Source organism: Oreochromis aureus, linkage group 22 (genome assembly GCF_013358895.1).
Source record: "Oreochromis aureus strain Israel breed Guangdong linkage group 22, ZZ_aureus, whole genome shotgun sequence".
Classification (NCBI taxonomy): domain Eukaryota; kingdom Metazoa; phylum Chordata; class Actinopteri; order Cichliformes; family Cichlidae; genus Oreochromis; species Oreochromis aureus.
Window position 1 is genome coordinate 16677638 of NC_052962.1, and position 17115 is coordinate 16694752.

Consider the following 17115-nt stretch of genomic DNA (forward strand, 5'->3'; position numbering starts at 1 on the left):
TCTACATATTGAAGAACGTCTGTACTTTTGCCAGCTCTGTTGGACTTTGATCGATAGGTGAGGCTTACAGACCCAGTCCTTCTTTCTTGTGCATATACAATCATGTCATATGAGGACGTGTGGAGACTGTATATTAAGCTGAGCAAATACAGCAGTTAAGTAATGGATTTGAACTTTTGCAGTTCCAGAAATTTTCAAAACCTGTCTGTCTTAATATGAGAGTCACGAGATAGAGGGGTGTTACGTGAAGTTAATCTTTCATTCTTACTCAGTGGGAGTGTCTGACCTGTACTATATAGAGCTGTGTGTGTGATACAACAGAGGGGAAAGTGTGAAAGGCAACACAGGAAGCTGCTGAATTTCTTCACTGCCTAAAGGTAAGGGATTAAAAGAAGTGAACTTTTTTGTAAAGTGGTTTATGGTTTAGTGCTTGCTACTAACATTGGGCGTTAGTGTGTCACATTAAAGTTACAAAGTCTGACCTTTGTAGTTCAGAAAGAAAAAAATCTGCAAAGTCATGTTGATTCTGTCTTCCAGATGTTGAGGATCACTCTGTGTTTGTCATTCGGTGTGTTTCTGTGGGGATTTGCTTCATCCTCTATCACATGTCCTGATGGGAGTACTTGTTCAGACTCCGCCACCTGCTGCAAGGCTAAAATCGGCTTTGGCTGCTGCCCATTTCCAAATGTAAGTCAGAAACTTTCCGTCAGTGCAGTAACTTGATTGTTGGTTGTTAAAAAGCTCTGCTCGTCTTACTTACTTTGCAGGCCATGTGCTGTGCCGATCTGCTCCACTGCTGCCCTTCAGGATATCGCTGTAACCTGGTTACCATGAATTGTGAGAAATTAGACCAGCCGTGGCTGACCATACCCATGGTGAAGAAGGAGGCTGCGGAGAAACCAGCCCCACCTGAACTGCCTGGAACTCCACTCCAGGAGCTTAAAGAGAGCCAGGTCCCAGATCCAATAAAGAGTTCAGTGGTCTACTGTGACAGTTACACCTACTGTCCTGATGGCACTACTTGCTGCAGACACCCACAAGGAGGCTGGACCTGTTGTCCCTACTCTCCTGTGAGTCATTCTAAACACTCTTGTGCAATAAGACACATGATTGGAATAAAATTCCCTTTATCTTCCACTGACATGAAGCAAGTTTGCAGCTATAATAATTATTCTTTTGAGAGACTAAAAGTGTTTTTTGCAGGGCAAATGTTGTCTGGATGGCTACCACTGTTGTCCAATTGGATTTGACTGTGACCGCACCTACACGCACTGTGTGAGGGAAAAACTCACATATCCTTTCCTCCGCAAGCCAGCAGTGCCTTCAGCACCTGCCTCCCTCATCCCAACTTCAGAGGACAAAGAAAACTAGGAGAAGGTAGGAAACACCACACTCTAACCACCTTCACATGTGGAGAACATCCTGGGATAATTTCACTGCATGACTCACTCTTCAGATCAATTTTAAAGGCTAAGGACCTTTGTTTGTTTACTGATGTTTTATCAAGTCATGTGATGCCAATGCACACCTGAGCACTAACCAGGATTTAACAACAGCTAAATGTACTGATAGTTGTGGGCTTGGTCGCTGATGTTGACATACTGTGACATGATGAACCTTGTGGGGATGATATCACAGGGAGTTATTACTGACTCATTGGCTTTCTTCAGCTCTGAGTATTTTTTCTGCAAGGTTTTGCGGCTTTGAAAGATTTTAATAAATCCAAAGTACACTGGCTTCAGACATGCAAAAAGCATGTAGCAGCTAAATACCCACAAATCTCCAACAGACAACTTAATATTTTGCTTTGATTCCAGTTCAGTGTCAGCAGGAGAGCTTATTTGAAGAGTGGCTTATAGATGGTTTAGAGTACAAAACACATTCTGACCAAAATATTTTGTTCTAACTGAACAATTTGTAATCATTTCAGGGACACAGGAAGCAGATTTTCAGCTGCTGTGACTATAGATGTACCTGCAACCCCTCCTGCGTTATGGTAACACATGCTGAGATGGCTTTAAAGTCCACTGTGATAGATTTTTTTGGTCATTTTTGTTAAAAATTGTCCTAAAATTCTTTTTGCCATGCTGAAGAATAGTACACAGGTCTAAAAAAAAAATAATGAAAATTAAATTTTATACTTTCAAATGAACATTTAATCTCTTTTTGTTTTAATTTGTCAGAAGGTTCAATAAATCATCCACTTTCAGAAAATTTTAATTTTCTGGCAATTATTTCATGGATGAAGGTTTACAGGGTTAAGCTAATGTTACTGCATATTTTATAATTGAGAGTCACCAAATATAGTTTTAGTTATGGAAATGTGCTTTTTATCTATTCCATTGTCTTATATTGCCCGTGTGACTGAGTGTCAGTGAGTATAGACCAGCATTAACGTAGTAAGGTGAAAGGCTTGATTTGTTTCTTCCTTCCTTTGTGTACTTTTCACACTTGACCAATAAAAATAACATCTTCTTCCAAACTGGGTAATGGAGTCATTCATTTATCTTCTTTTCACATCACAGTCTGAGTGCCCATGAACACCACAGCCTGCTCTACACCAGTCCAACATAATGAATTACAACTTTATCACAATACTTCACTATGATAACGCTTTGAAGTTGATGAACAAATTGAAAAAAACAAAAAACAAAAAACAAACAAAATAAACCCTTGTTGGTCTTGCCAGCCTAAAAAGCTTCCAAACTGCGGATCCATTGTTGTTAGCTTCTTCCATGCTTCGGTCACTCTTCTGGAAACGGCCTGTTTGCTGCTGACACCTAGTGTGGAAAACACAGAACAACATCACAGCAAATGGAATAAATCTGCCCCTTTTCACCCATGTGCAACATAGATATTTGAGTTGGAGCAAATATTTGCTCAGATTCCTCACGTGGTCAGAACCTACGAGTGAAGCCTGGTGTTGCTAGACAGGTTATCCACATGAACAAGCTCCTGTAGTCAGATAGGAGTGTACATGAGCATCCACACCCTCACCAGCAGATTCATGGACAGCTTTTATCCAAAAGTCATCGGGCAACTGAACTGCTGAAATATCAGACAGCTTATTTTGCACAATCACTGTACACCAGGGGTGTCCAACTCCAGCCCTCGAGAGCTACTGTCCTGTAGCTTTTAGATGCATCCTTGATCCGACACTCCTGAATCAGATGAATGGCTTGTTACCAGGCCTTTGCCAAACTTGATGGCATGCTGTAATCCAATCATTTGATTCAGTTGTGTTGGAGTAGGGATGCATCTAAAAGTAGCTCTCGAGGACTGGAGTTGGACACCCCTGCTGTACACACTGTACATGTATATGCAAAACCTCTGCACTACAGCCACTACAGTATAAGTTTAAGTAATCTGTATTAATTTATTCCACTTTAAAAAAATTCTCTATTTAGATAAAAATATGAAACTAAGTGTAACTTTGTGCAATTTTACTTTGCCTCGGAGCCTACGAATTTCATTGCAGGTAATATTGTCCCATTGTTACCTGTATATGACAGATAACTTGAACTCAGGTGTTGATATTGTCATGTTCACAGCTTGCCTCTGCTGCCCCTTAGTGGCCATATGAAGGATGGATGGATGGATAGATGGAAGGATGGATAGATGGGTAAGACCCGCCCTCCACTCATTTCTCAAATTTCACATCCTCAATTCCTCTCCTTGACTCCTCTCCTTCCTCCCACCAGAGAGTGATCAGGAGACCAGGGCCCGTATCCCTAAAGAATCTTTGTGCAAAAAGTGGCTCCTAGCGGCCAAATTCTAAGAAAATTCTCAGACCCGTGACGTTTTCTTAGAATTTCCCCTAAAAGTGACACGACAATCCCAGTTAATATAAAAGCTATTCCTCAAGATTCCTAGCGCTTAAAAGGGCTCCTAAGGCGAGATCTGCTAAGAGCAGGGAGAGGACTTTAGTGGCTTAAGAGTTCCCTAAGCAGCTGCACAAAATGGCCAACAGAAGAGGCAGGAGAGATACCTTTATGTTCGTTCACCAACTGGGCCAGCAACAAACCTTGCTCCTCAGTCCAGTTCGGCTTGCGAGTCCTTTTTTTCTCCATTTTCTGTGTTTGTAGGATATTTGTTAACAAGCCTTTACAAATAGACCAGCCAGCAATCACAGACATTGATAAAAGCTGAGCCGTGTTACCTTCGTTAAGACCACACTGAACTTGTAACATTGTGATTTCTTCTTCATTAGGGACAGCCCCTTGAGATAGGCGATCGTGGCTCAAAAGTTGGGAGTTCGCCTTGTAATCGGAAGGTTGCCGGTTTGAGCCCCGGCTTGGACAGTCTCGGTCGTTGTGTCCTTGGGCAAGACACTTCACCCGTTGCCTACTGGTGGTGGCCAGAGGGCCCGGTGGCGCCAGTGTTCGGCAGCCTCGCCTCTGTCAGTGCGCCCCAGGGTGGCTGTGGCTACATGTAGCTTGCCATCACCAGTGTGTGAATGTGTGCGTGGATGACTGGATGTGTAAAGCGCTTTGGGGTCTTTAGGGACTAGTAAAGCGCTATACAAATACAGGCCATTTACCATTTGTTTTCAATGGGGTCCATATGGGAGTGAAAGTACAAAATATGCCAGCTAGGATATTGATATGAGCAAATAAGACACGAATCATTATTTGAACAGGGTGTAATGAGTTTAAGTTTTCACATATTTTAGATTCTAATGTTAGGCTATAACCCCTACAGCTTACTATTCATTTTCCAGATATTTTCTTGAATGTGAAATATTATTTACAATTACAGTCAGCATAAGATTAGAGTGTATAATTATGTTTATTGATTTGAGGGTACATCCTTTGCTCATTCTCACCAAAAGCTCATTTCCATCAAACTTGTAGGATCAACCAATCACGGCTTTTGAAATGATGACTCATACCTAGCAACGGGGTCAACCACACCTCCTCACTAAGATAGGATTTTCCATCCATTCCTTGCTCAGAGTTCACTGAAAATGTTCTGGAATCACTTCTAAGCTAAAACTCCTGGCAAGGAATTTTTAGGTTAAGTTAGGAGCTCTCTGAGAGGATTCTCAGAATCTTTAGGGATACGGGCCCAGGTCAGTGTAGCTTGGTGCACTCGACATTAATTTTGGTTGGTTTAAGTTCAGTTATGTTTATTTGTGCCACCTTAACATTTGAGTTATTGATTTGTGGAGGTTTTTGTAAAAATGATTTTAGTCACATTGTTTGCACCCACAATTTGTATGGGGAAGTTCCCTCTTCCCCGTAAATCTATACCCACATGGAGAAGTAAACCCTTTATTAAAGCATATCAGTGTCATAAAATGTCATTTTCAAGCAGATTAGTGAGGTGAGAAAATACCCAGTGAAATAAAAAGCTTTCCAAAAACTCTTAAAATTAACAATACATAATTTTAAAAAAAGAAAAAACACACACACAATCACAGTGAGAGAGACTGTTTTGTCAATACATTCCACCGCACCTTGTGGTTTAGTAAGAAACTTAACAAAACAAAGAAACCTATTGGTGTTGCAAGCTTAAAACTCCTCCTTTATGACTACCTTCCTGCATGCTTGGCAGTTATGGAATTAAATTTCAGGACAGCTCAGTTGGAAGCAACCTAAAGTGGTGACAGCGAAGCTCATCTTTACATGGACAAAAGTACTGAGCCTGCACCTACACATCACACCTACACCTACTGTTTCACTATGCAATGCAGCATTTTTCTTTCTCTTTCTCTTTTTCTTGAGTGACTCATTGGGCTTAAAATGATGGAAGTTCATCATTATCATTATTTTGATGGTTGTTACAGTTATTTGACATTTAGACTTTGTTGTGTGAAGTGGTTTCCAGTGACTGGGCAAAACCAGTGTATCAGGTTTAGCTAGCAGTAGCAAGAATCCTGCAGGAAGTTCTCAGGACTTGCTGTGATGATTCGTGCATCAGGTCATACAACTATATGTTACAAAAAAAAAAAAAAAAAAAAAAAAAAAAGTAGAAATGAATAGTTGAGACAGTTGAGATTATTATTATTAAACTGTAAAACCTACTTCTGATACAGTACACTAGAGTAATCACAGTGAATGTCTGGTCGTGTTGTCAGTGTTTTACTGTAATTTAATGGAAATTCCGTTTCCGTTTCACAGTGCGCTGATGGCTTTGACCCTGTCACATGTGATCAGTGGTTCATGCTTATTATAAAGAACAACAAACACAGTAGGTGAACCTCACAAACACTTTCAGTGTTCATCAGTGAACAAATGAAACCGCTACAGCTCCTGCAGCATTAGGACGAAACTAATTTTTTAGCATTGTGGAAAAGGCATGCAATGAGGATGTGTTCAAATATACTTTTGTTAACAATGCAAAAAAATTTTATCAATTAGATCAATTCAAAAACAGAAAAAAATCCTTTCAAACAGCATCATTTTTTCTCAGTAGAGAGTTTAGGGATAAAGGCAAACCATCTCTTGGAGGATATTGAGATCTTTAGTGTATGTTTGGAGTCGCTGTTTTGCTGCAGATGAGATGAGATCTGTCACTGAAGGGATGTAGAAGTGGAAAAAGTAGGTGAGGTTTGCAAACACATTTGCAAGGGGTGGTGGTATAGAGTGAGTTGTAGGGTACAGAGTTCAAGAGGTCATGAGTTTGTTGTAGGGGTAACACAGACAGACAGGCAACCATCTGCACTCACATTTACCCCTCAGGACAATTTAAAATCACCAGTTAATAAAACCCCACTATCTTCATATCTTTGGACTGTGGGAGGATGCCAGAATACCAGGAGAGAAACCAGAAAGAACACGCAAACATCCAGATGGTGGATTCAAACCCAAGACCCTCTTACTGTGAGGCAACAACTCTAACCACCACGCCACCATGCTGCCCCACAAGTCCTCTTCAGTAAACATAAATATTTTTGTCAAAGTGTTCATCTGGGTACTGTTTTGTATATTCCCATTTTTATACATATGTTTATGTATGACTTAAAAATTTATTCTGATGTCTGTTATTAACGGTTCAGTCTAATAACACTGCTCACTTCATCAAATTACTAAAATCCAGTTACAGGCTTCCCTTTTTAACACACTTCCCCAGTGAAAATTCTTCCCTACAATCATCATAACATGCTTAACTGCTCATTATGCAGAATGGCCTTATTGTTATTGTTCCTCTTGTTCTTATCTGTTATATTTTTGGATTTTAGGGCATTTTAGTGAAATAGAGTACGATTAAAAGAAGTGCATGGTAAGCCATAATGAAAAATACATTTGTTCTTAACTATACTGCTTGTGCACATGTAGTTAACAGTTTGTTTATTAAGCCAAGCAGAGCAGTAGTTGTGGATTTGACCTTCTGCAGTTCCAGAAATCTTGAAAACCTGTCTGTCTTAATACAAGCATCACGTGACAGAAGGGATGTTACAGTTTAGGTCAGTGGGAGTGTCTAACCTGCATTATAAAATGTGTAACCTGCATGCTTGATTCAGCAGAGGGGAACGTGTGACGAGAAGCTGCTGAAGCTCTTCACTTGCTGAAGATAAGTGACTGAAAAAAGGTAAAGTTCCTTTAAAGTCTTTAACTGAAATTTGACATTACCGCAGCAGGCAACAGAAAAACCTGAAGTTTAAGTAACGAAAGAATAAAAAGTCATGGCGACACTCTTCCTTGCAGATGTCGGGGATCACTCTGTGGCTGTCAGTTGGTATGTTTGTGTGGGGATTTGCTTCATGCTCCATCACATGTCCTGATGAGAGTCTTTGTCCAGATGACTGCACCTGCTGCAAGACTGCCCATGGATATAGCTGCTGTCTATATCCAAATGTAAGTCAGGTGTATTCACACACCAGTGTAGTAACTTGATTTGTGGTAGTTGGGAGACTTCTAGAAATGAGTTTTATTTGCTCTGCAGGCCATGTGCTGTGCTGATCTGCGCCACTGCTGCCCTTCGGGATATCGCTGTAACCTGGTTACCATGAAATGTCAGAAATTAGACCAGCCGTGGCTGACCATACCCATGGTGAAGAAGGAGGCTGCGGAGAAACCAGCCCCCCCTGAACTGTCTGGAACTCCACTCCAGGAGCTTAAAGAGAGCCGCGTCCCAGATCAAATAAAGAGTTCAGTGGTCCACTGTGACAGTTACACCTACTGTCCTGATGGCACTACCTGCTGCAGACACCCAAAAGGAGGCTGGTTCTGTTGTCCCTACTCTCCCGTGAGTCAGCCTAAACACACTTGTGCAATACAACACATGAATGTAATGAAATTCCTTTTATCTTCCACTGACATGAAATCGGCTTTCATCTGAACGTCTGCAGCTTTTAATTAAAAAGTGCTCCATTATTATTGTTAGAGAGACTAAAAGTGTTTCTTGTAGGGGAAATGTTGTCTCGATGGATACCACTGCTGTCCATTTGGATTGGACTGTGATCACACCTACACGCACTGTCTGAGGGAAAAACTCACATATCCCTTCCTCTATAAGCCAGCGCTGCCTTCAGCACCTGCTTCTCCCATCCCAAAGGCAAAGGAAAGTAGGAGGTAGGAAATGCCACATTCCAACCTTCATTTTGAAGAATATTCTGGGATAATTTCTCTGCACAACTCACTGTTCAGACATTTTAAATCTCCCACAGATGAATGAATATTTGACTTAGGTTCCTCATGTGGAAAGAAACTCAAAGAAGCAACAAGTAACTCAATAGTTCATATCAGTGTCAGCAGTACAGCAGTACAAAAGGTGACTTTATGGATAGGTAGGCAAGAACCAGGTTTTACCACCAATAAGGGTCAACAAAACAGTGTTCAGTATCACCATGTGTGAACAAAAATGTTTAAAAAAAAAAGTGTTTATTGTTTATTTCCTTTTGGTCTAACAGGGGTAAATTTTTTTTCAGGGCCAATTCTGCGTAGATGAACGATCTCTGTGAGCATGGATGTAGCCACAGCCCTCCTCCTTCTCATGCAGAAAACTCGAGCCTACCCTTGGGACATCCTAGGATCACAGAAACATGCCTAAATGTGCTGTGGCTATTCTTTTGAATAGTTTTTTCTTTTATAAGAGTTTCCTATTATTATTATTATGGTCAGAAATCTGTTGAAATGCATTTTGCATCACATCTGATATATAATCAGATCAGTCTTGGGAGAAGACAGTTCCTGGACAAATGATCTGACAAGTGCACAAGATTGTTTTTAATGTTCGCTGTTTCTTTGCTTTTAGACTAATGGGTGTGCATAGTTGGCTGTTGCAATGGACAGTCACCAGTCATCCTTACAAACCAGCTTTGCAAGATTTCCTGCTGCCTGCGTAACTAGATATCACTGAATGTAGACTAGAAAATAAAATGTAAGGCTGAATGATTATTAAAATGTCTTTATTGTTTCTTTCTTTGTTTGAATGTTTTCTATCTTGTGTCACCAATAAAGACCTGTTGTGACCTGTGTAAATCAAGGGCGTAGATTTGGTTTTGGCATTGGTGGGGACGGTTGATTCAACCCTGCCCAGTTTCTTTTTTTTTTTTTTTTTTTCCTTTTTGTCTTTGCTTCTTGATTAAAAAAAGGAGAAATATACTTGCCTACATATGCTATTCTACATGCTTTTAAACCATTTAAAATTACAATTCATAGTTTTATATGTGAATTATATAATGTTAAATTACTATTAAACAAATGACTAAGTATTTTAGACTTTAGTTTACTTCAGCCATATTCCATATAAATCAGGTATCATAAAAAAATAAATATATTTTCAAATACAATCATGACAATAAAAGAATTTGACTTTAAGGACTTAACAACATTACTTCAGTTATATCGTCTTGATGCATGCTCAATCATCCAGGTAATTAATTTTCCAAAAGCTGATTCTGTTCATCTGGACGTAGCGTTTTGTGGGAGAAACATTTCGTCACTCATCCAAGTGACTTCTTCAGTCTCAGCTGACTGCAGGTTTCCCCAATCTTATAAACAGTACATTTGCATAATGACTTAACTTCAGTTATACCAACATCACACCAACATCTCTTATACATTAGCACTAAGGGAAGACTGAATGACCTGGTGGTTTTTGTCCATAAAACTACTCATCTAAGATTACCACAAAGTAAAAGATCTCTCAGCAAAATTATGCAACATTTTAGGCACTATTGCCCTGATCAAATCAGTGAGCTGGGATTTTTTATTCTAAACATGAACTACTGTTACAGCAACAGACATGGACTACTGGTGCCCCACACAACAACTCAATGTCCACTATGTGAAGGAGCCAAACACATGCCTTCTCCTCTCGTTAATCTATAGCACCAAATCATCAGTCAGTCACCTGTGACCTCACCTCGTCACCTCTGTCCGAGCTACAACATGGCAGAGCTGCCTCTGTCACCTGATGAATAACAGTGAGACATTCCAAATACATGCAGTCACACATGTGCTTCAAATACAGTAATGAACCACCAAGTCATCATCCAATTTCACCTGTGATCTTGTGTCACCATTGCTCTCTGAGCTTTGTGTTGGTTCTTCTGTCACCTGACAAATAGCACATACATGACAATAAGAATAAAATGGGTGGCTGCTTCAGTGTTTCTGTCAATTTGTGCAGATCTTGACTCATCAGTAATGTTTGTAGGGTGAGTGCATTTTTAAAACAATTTGTGCAAACTGCACTACAAGGTGGAATATTTGCAAAATCATGACTACCTCATGATATTTTGTCTCAAAAATTAACCCTATGAATATGTCAGTACAGGACAATGAAATTATTGTGTCACCAACATTTTAATGTTAGACATACAATTTTAACAGCCTCTGTAAACTAATATCCTGGCTTGCTCGAGGCTGCCGTTTCCTCTGACAGTTTCAATCAAAATTAGAAATGTTACTCTGAGACTGAGAGAACTAATAGTGCTGCATGTTGTGCATTTAGTTTCCAAAACACGTTATTCATGGTTACATACAATTTTAGACTGATGTGGGCCAAAGCCTAGCATAGCCTGTAACGTTATTATGACGGACACATTTTATGAGTGAACTTGACTTTAAGTGACTTACAGGTTTCTTTGAAAAATACTTTCTTATATCCAGGTTCTTCCTTTTTGCTGCCATCCTCCTCTCCTCCTTGCAGGTCCTCGCAGCGCAGGCTTGCCGCTGCTAAAACTAAACAGAGCTCCCTGAAAGGCACAGCCAATCACATTGGCCATATTTGTCACATGAGGTAGGACTCCAGTAGAGAACGTGATTTAACTCTTTCTGCACCGCTGGGTGAATGAGACGTTGACAGATCGTTTTTTTTCTTTCTATCGGGTTTGTTTTTCTTTACTCGAAGAGATCAAATTATTGGTGGGGACAATTCAATAATTGCTTGATATTGGTGGGGACATGTCCCTTCCGTCCATGCCAAATCTACGCCCTTGGTGTAAATTGGGGGACAGAGCAGATTTTCTGTGTTTACCAGCATATGTATATGTGGCATAAATGTCGGACCCAACCACATAGTTTGTTCTTTTAACACTATTGCTGTTTCCTCTAATCTCAGCTGCAGCTTTTCAGCTGCCAGCCACACAACAACAACACCTCAGGTCCCGGCTCTTTTATGCAGGGGAGGCGTGATGAGCTGATGGAGCTCCGTTGTGTCAGCCTCCCCTGCTGCTGAGCCACAGTATAATTATGGAGAAATGCAGAAGCTGATGGACCAAAAAAAAGTGCCTTCAACAAAAAGGAATTATAGTGATTAATAAATTTATTAGACGATAGTTGTAAAAACAAAAAAACACAAATATTTTAAAAATCTGTCAAAAGCTATTTTACTTTTTTTAATGACTGAACTCACATTTGTATTCACAAAATTTGAAGCTGATGCACCTTCAAATGTTCAACCACAAACAAACTTTTTAGTTATTCATTTATTTAGGTTAAAAAATTCAAGTAAATAACTGTAATTTTGCATCCTATTAAAAAAGAAAAAATAATAATAATATGCTTTCATATTTTTTTCATTAGTGTTTTTTTAAAACTCTGTCACGGAAAACCACAATAAATATATTTTTAGCAGTAAAAATACCAGTTTGATTAAAGAGCTTACCCTTAAAACCTTAAAAAAAATCCCTTCTCTTCCGCTTACGATTTTAATTATTAAAAGTACTTTTCATTTAGGGCAGATGTGGCAAATTTGTTTCCCAATGTGTATCTGGCAGTACTGAAAGACAGAGTATAAGAACTTGATAAAACAAAGAATAAAACTAAGTATGTAAGTAAAATTTAAAATAGTTCAAACAAAGTACAACAAAGTAACACAATAGAAGCAGTTGTGTCTCCTCATCAGGCTTGACGCACATTAGGATGAAACTGTTACACTGACACTACGTAGCCTGTGGGGGCAGCAGCACCGCCTGTGCCGCAGTTTCCATCGGAGTCGGAAGACGAAGAAGAAACAGAGGTAGAGGATTGGTCCCGTGTGGTGTGAAGGTGAATCAAATGGAAGAACTGAAGTTGTTTGTCTTTAGACGGCTCCAGGCTGCTGCTTCTGAAGTACTTGGTGCTACAGAAAAAATATAACAAGTTACACGGAGCAGGCGACCCGTCTGAAGGAAGAAAACGAGCGTAACCGCTGGACATTATCATCAAATCCAACTTTGGACTTCAGGTTGGTGCATTAAACTAGCAGATGATAAATGCGCCAGAAAATAAACGCTTAAAGGGAATATGCACCAGTCCAGTTTGTTTGTTTGTTTGTTTGTTTGTTTGTTTGTTTGTTTGTTTGTTTGTTTGTTTGTTTTACTGCTCAAATTTTGTATTTGCACTGTTTCGGCTCAGTGTGACAGTTTTTTTGGTGTCAGCTCAGATTGCGAGGACATCTCTTGTGCGCAGACCTCTTCAGGGCACCCCACAGATTTTCTGTAGGATTTAGGTCTGGGCATACATCTTTGTGTTGGTTTGTTTGTTTTATTGAATTTGATTTTAATATCACAAAAACACAAATTTTATATCCAATATATGATTTTGGGTTTGTTTGTTGTTGTTTATTAGTTTAGTTGTTTTTTTGTTTTTTTTTTACCCTTCCTCAACTCTCAGTTTCACTGTTTCACTAAGAGTTAAGGTTATGGTTGACTGAAACTATATAGAGAACACACTGGAGAAGAAAAAGGCTTGCACGTGACTGGTGTATGATTTTAACGTACTGGTCAATTTGGACCCAGCTGCTGATTCTCATTTGTAGCTTTCTGTGCTTTTCAGCTCAGAAAATAATGTCATAATGTAGCCATTCTTAATGTACCTGCAAAATATTTTATAAAAATATTTGTTTAGTACAATAATGAGTGTGTGTTTTGCCCTTATATAAAAAGACATTATCTGTGTTAGTAGTGCCTTTAAATGTGATGCAGACCAGTACATCACTGGAGTAATCATCCCTCAGACAAAGTCCAGAGCAAAACAATGTAAAAGCTTTGCTTTAAAAAGAAATGTATATGTAATTTTTCATTGAATGTGGCGTGATTGTATTTGTTTGCATAAGATTTCACATCAATATGTGACTGAGGTTTAGGCAATACTTTGCTGCTGTACCAGAATAATAGCCCTATCTCCAGATTATGTTCCCTTGTTGTACTGGTTGCCTAAATTCTTCTCCTCAGTGAAACAAATTCAAGTAAAACTCAAAACATGTAACAAATCTCTGACCAGAAATTATTATGAACTCCTCGCAGCAGATCATCCAGCGTTAGTGTTTGTCTGGTTACACCCTCCATCAACATTTGACCACCGTTGCAGTGTCTTCTTTAGTAACTAAATCCTCAAATTTGCATTTATTTTCCAGTCTTGCAGTGTGTCTTCACCTCATGTGACCTCATTTATCACTGCTGACATCACACCAATCTGTCTGTCACTCTCCCCTCACTCATGAACAAGGAGAAAGTATGCCTGGTCTTATTGTGTTGTGCTTTTAATGTTTTAAACTGGACTTGAAATAGTTTTGAAAAAGTGAAGGGTTTTAATTCAGCTGTTAAACCGTTGAGTGACAGACACACACATCTGTTTTCTCATCACTTTATTCAAGCAAGGTGTGACATATATGCAGTGTAACTTTAAAAGCAAACTTTTCTAATGTTTGTACCAGCTTGTGATGGTTTCCTTTTCCTTTCCTCAGAGAGCCTTACGGAGACGCAGCGCTCACAACAACTGCAGATCAAAGACGAGCTGGTGGAAAAGGGTAGCAATCAAATGAGAGAACAAAGCCTAGAGCCAAGCCGGCCCCAGGACTACGACTATGTCGTCATTGACTATGTGAACAGTTTTATGGAGATATGAGTGAAAGCAGCAAGGGATGGTCTCTTTTTGCACCTTCAGCTCAGGCAATGGAATCTCTGCCCAAATGCACGGTGTGTGATGTATCAGCACTGACTTGGGAAGCTCTGCACTCTACTGGAATCAGTGCAGTTTCCAGAGATGGAAAACGCAGCAAGACTGAGTCAAAGGACACAAAAACACTTTGCTCAAGTTCACATGCGCTCAGATCAAAGACAAAACTGTGTGTGAAAAGATTGTTACTTCCTGTGACTTTAACAAAAAGAAGTCAGATATCAACCAATCAAAGCTCCAGTTTCATATTCCTATGTGGGAAGATTTTCCATTACATGTACAGACTGAAAGCCCATGTGCAAACACATACTGTATAAGGGATAAAAACCATGTTTGTGGAATCTGTGGGAGACATTTACTGTCTGCAGAGAGTTTAGTTCAACACCTGCAAAGCCACACCAAGAAAAACAAGTGTGGTACTTGTGGCAAACAGTTTTCCAGTAATTCCAGTCTAGAGCGGCGCAGGAGGTTTTACAGACCAAAGGGCCTGAATCCCATGTGATCAGCGTGAATGTTATAGCTGGATGAAATTCTGTTAATGCACGGAAACCTGCTGCGTCTTGGTATATGGATCACTATAGGGACATTTACTGACTGGAAAACATCCATTTTGATAGAAACAATATGTGCGTATTTATTGGTTTGTTTGTTTTATGTGTTCAAAATAAAAGCTGTCATCAACATCATTACATGCATTGTTTATTGTAAATATCTGGTACCGGTAGTTTGTTTTACAAGTTGTAATCGACCACATGATGATTGTCTCAGTGAGTGCCGGTATACTTTTTGCAGGTTTGCAGAGATGAAGTAGTGGACACATTTATACGTTTTAAAAGATTGTGCATAACTGTAATAATATGTACAGTTGTCGTCAGAAGTTTACATGGACTTATTAAGGGCATAAAGGTAATGGTCGTTTTGGATTTTTAATTTATTTGAACTGTAAAGCATACATATTTAGTGACTTTAAAAGGTCAAGAATTTAATGCATGAGTTTAAATTTATTTGGGATTTTCTCTAATCCATACAGGGTTAAAAGTATACATACAGGCTCAGATATATGTATACATATTGTTCAACCAACTTGATGAGCTCTATTCACTTCTTAGTGATCATGATTGACTACAACTGGTAGCTTCTCTTTGCCAGCATAAAAAGGGTTTGCTTGACAGCACTCAGTGGATGGACCAAACAGAAAAGTCCAGTGAACTTGGTGAATACCTAAGAAGGAAAATTGTAGACATTTTTGGAGAAATTTCTAAGAAACTGTTTAGATCATCAGTTCAAACAATTGTACTGCAAGTTATTCAGATGTTCTGCCAAGGTCTGGGAGAAGACCCAAACTCTCACCCTCAGATGAGAAGAATTTGGTTAGACTGTTCAGGAATAACCCAGAAACCACCGAGGCTCAAGCCTGCAACGAACTGGAAACTGCTGGAACATCAGCATGACTGTCCACAGTAAAGTGAGTTTTATATTGCCAGGGACCGAGAGGGTGCTGACCAAGAAAGACGCCCCTGCTTCAAAATCAACACCTTCAAGCTTGACTGAAATTTGCAGCTGTCCACATGGGCAAGCCAAATGCCTTCTGGAAGAAGGTTTTATGCTCAGATGACACAGAACTTGAGATGCCACAATGATAAGTGGTATGTTTGGAGGACTAAAGGTGAGGCTTTAAACCTAAGAACACTGTGCCAGCTGGTGGTAGCATCATGCCTCACATGCATCATGTCAGTAAAAAAAAGTGGTTGGAATAGTAAAGAAGAAGAAGGGATACCTCAAACTTCTTCAACTTCACCTCAAATTAACAGCAAGACGACTGAAACTTGGATACAATTGGCTGTTCCAACAGGACAGTAATCTGAAACACATCACGCATTGGGATGGAAAATGCAGGCTAACATTAAGCTTCTGGAATGGCTTCAACCATATTGAAAATTTATGGACTATGCTTGAAATCCGGGTCTGTGCAAGGAAAGAAACCAATCTTAATGAATTCTACTAAATTTGCAAATAAGAGTGGTCCAAACAGAACTATGCTGATAGGTCTTTTGATGACTACTAAAAGCAATGTCCCCTAGCAAGTTTAACCAAATATTTGTGGGAGTGTGTGTACATATTTAAGCCTGTGTGACAAAATCCAAAACTAAATTCAAACTTGTGCACTCAATTCTTATTTCTGAAAGAAATTAAAGATGATTTTAAGACTTTAAAAATTTGAAATAAAGCAGTTAGGCCGGAACTTCACTGGCACTATCTAAATTTTTTGTTAAAGTTTTTTCTTCAGCAAGTGAAATACAGCTCGACTGAGTTGAGAACGAGTCATTCCAAAATATTCCACTTCCTCACCTTCAAGAAAACAAATGCAACACATACAATGATGTGATTACCCTTAAACTAAAGCTGGGGTTCTGTTCTCAAATTCATTTTATAATAATAATAATCTTCTGTTACCAATTAAATTTAAAAATGGTGTTGCGTTTCTGACCAATTATATATTGACGTAACTATATGTTTTTATAATATTGTACGCTGAAAATTAAATTAAAAAAATATTTTACTTCATATGTTTGTCTATAGTTGCTTCATGCCTTCACACTATGTGGCAAAATGATTGCTTTTACACTTTACAAACAGGGAAAAATGTGATTTTGAATTTATCTCAGTGTAGTTAATACTAAACTATTTTATTTTCAATCAGTATACAATTCATATTGACACATGGCGAGGGCGCTGGAGTCTGCGTTTTGTGTTTATGGGAAACAAGATGATGATTTCCCTGATA

General features: G+C 39.2%; 2 protein-coding genes and 1 long non-coding RNA gene across 3 annotated transcripts; all 3 read left to right on the forward strand.

The window, feature by feature from the left end:
- Nucleotides 1-283: 283 nt before the first annotated feature.
- LOC116333682 (progranulin-like) lies at nucleotides 284-2482 on the forward strand. The gene is made up of 5 exons (XM_031756919.2): nucleotides 284-377; nucleotides 538-687; nucleotides 768-1070; nucleotides 1204-1377; nucleotides 1931-2482. Exons 2-4 carry the CDS (start codon nucleotides 538-540, stop codon nucleotides 1369-1371), a joined length of 621 nt encoding a protein of 206 aa, XP_031612779.2. The 5' UTR covers nucleotides 284-377; the 3' UTR covers nucleotides 1372-1377; nucleotides 1931-2482.
- A 4987-nt stretch (nucleotides 2483-7469) lies between these two features.
- LOC116333665 (progranulin-like) lies at nucleotides 7470-9425 on the forward strand. The gene is made up of 5 exons (XM_031756903.2): nucleotides 7470-7533; nucleotides 7650-7799; nucleotides 7888-8190; nucleotides 8353-8516; nucleotides 8873-9425. Exons 2-5 carry the CDS (start codon nucleotides 7650-7652, stop codon nucleotides 8886-8888), a joined length of 633 nt encoding a protein of 210 aa, XP_031612763.1. The 5' UTR covers nucleotides 7470-7533; the 3' UTR covers nucleotides 8889-9425.
- Nucleotides 9426-12390: 2965 nt separating this feature from the next.
- Nucleotides 12391-15016, forward strand: LOC116333680. Its single transcript, XR_004200475.2, has 2 exons — nucleotides 12391-12618; nucleotides 14119-15016. It is a non-coding gene; the product is annotated as an uncharacterized LOC116333680 (long non-coding RNA).
- Nucleotides 15017-17115: the final 2099 nt, after the last annotated feature.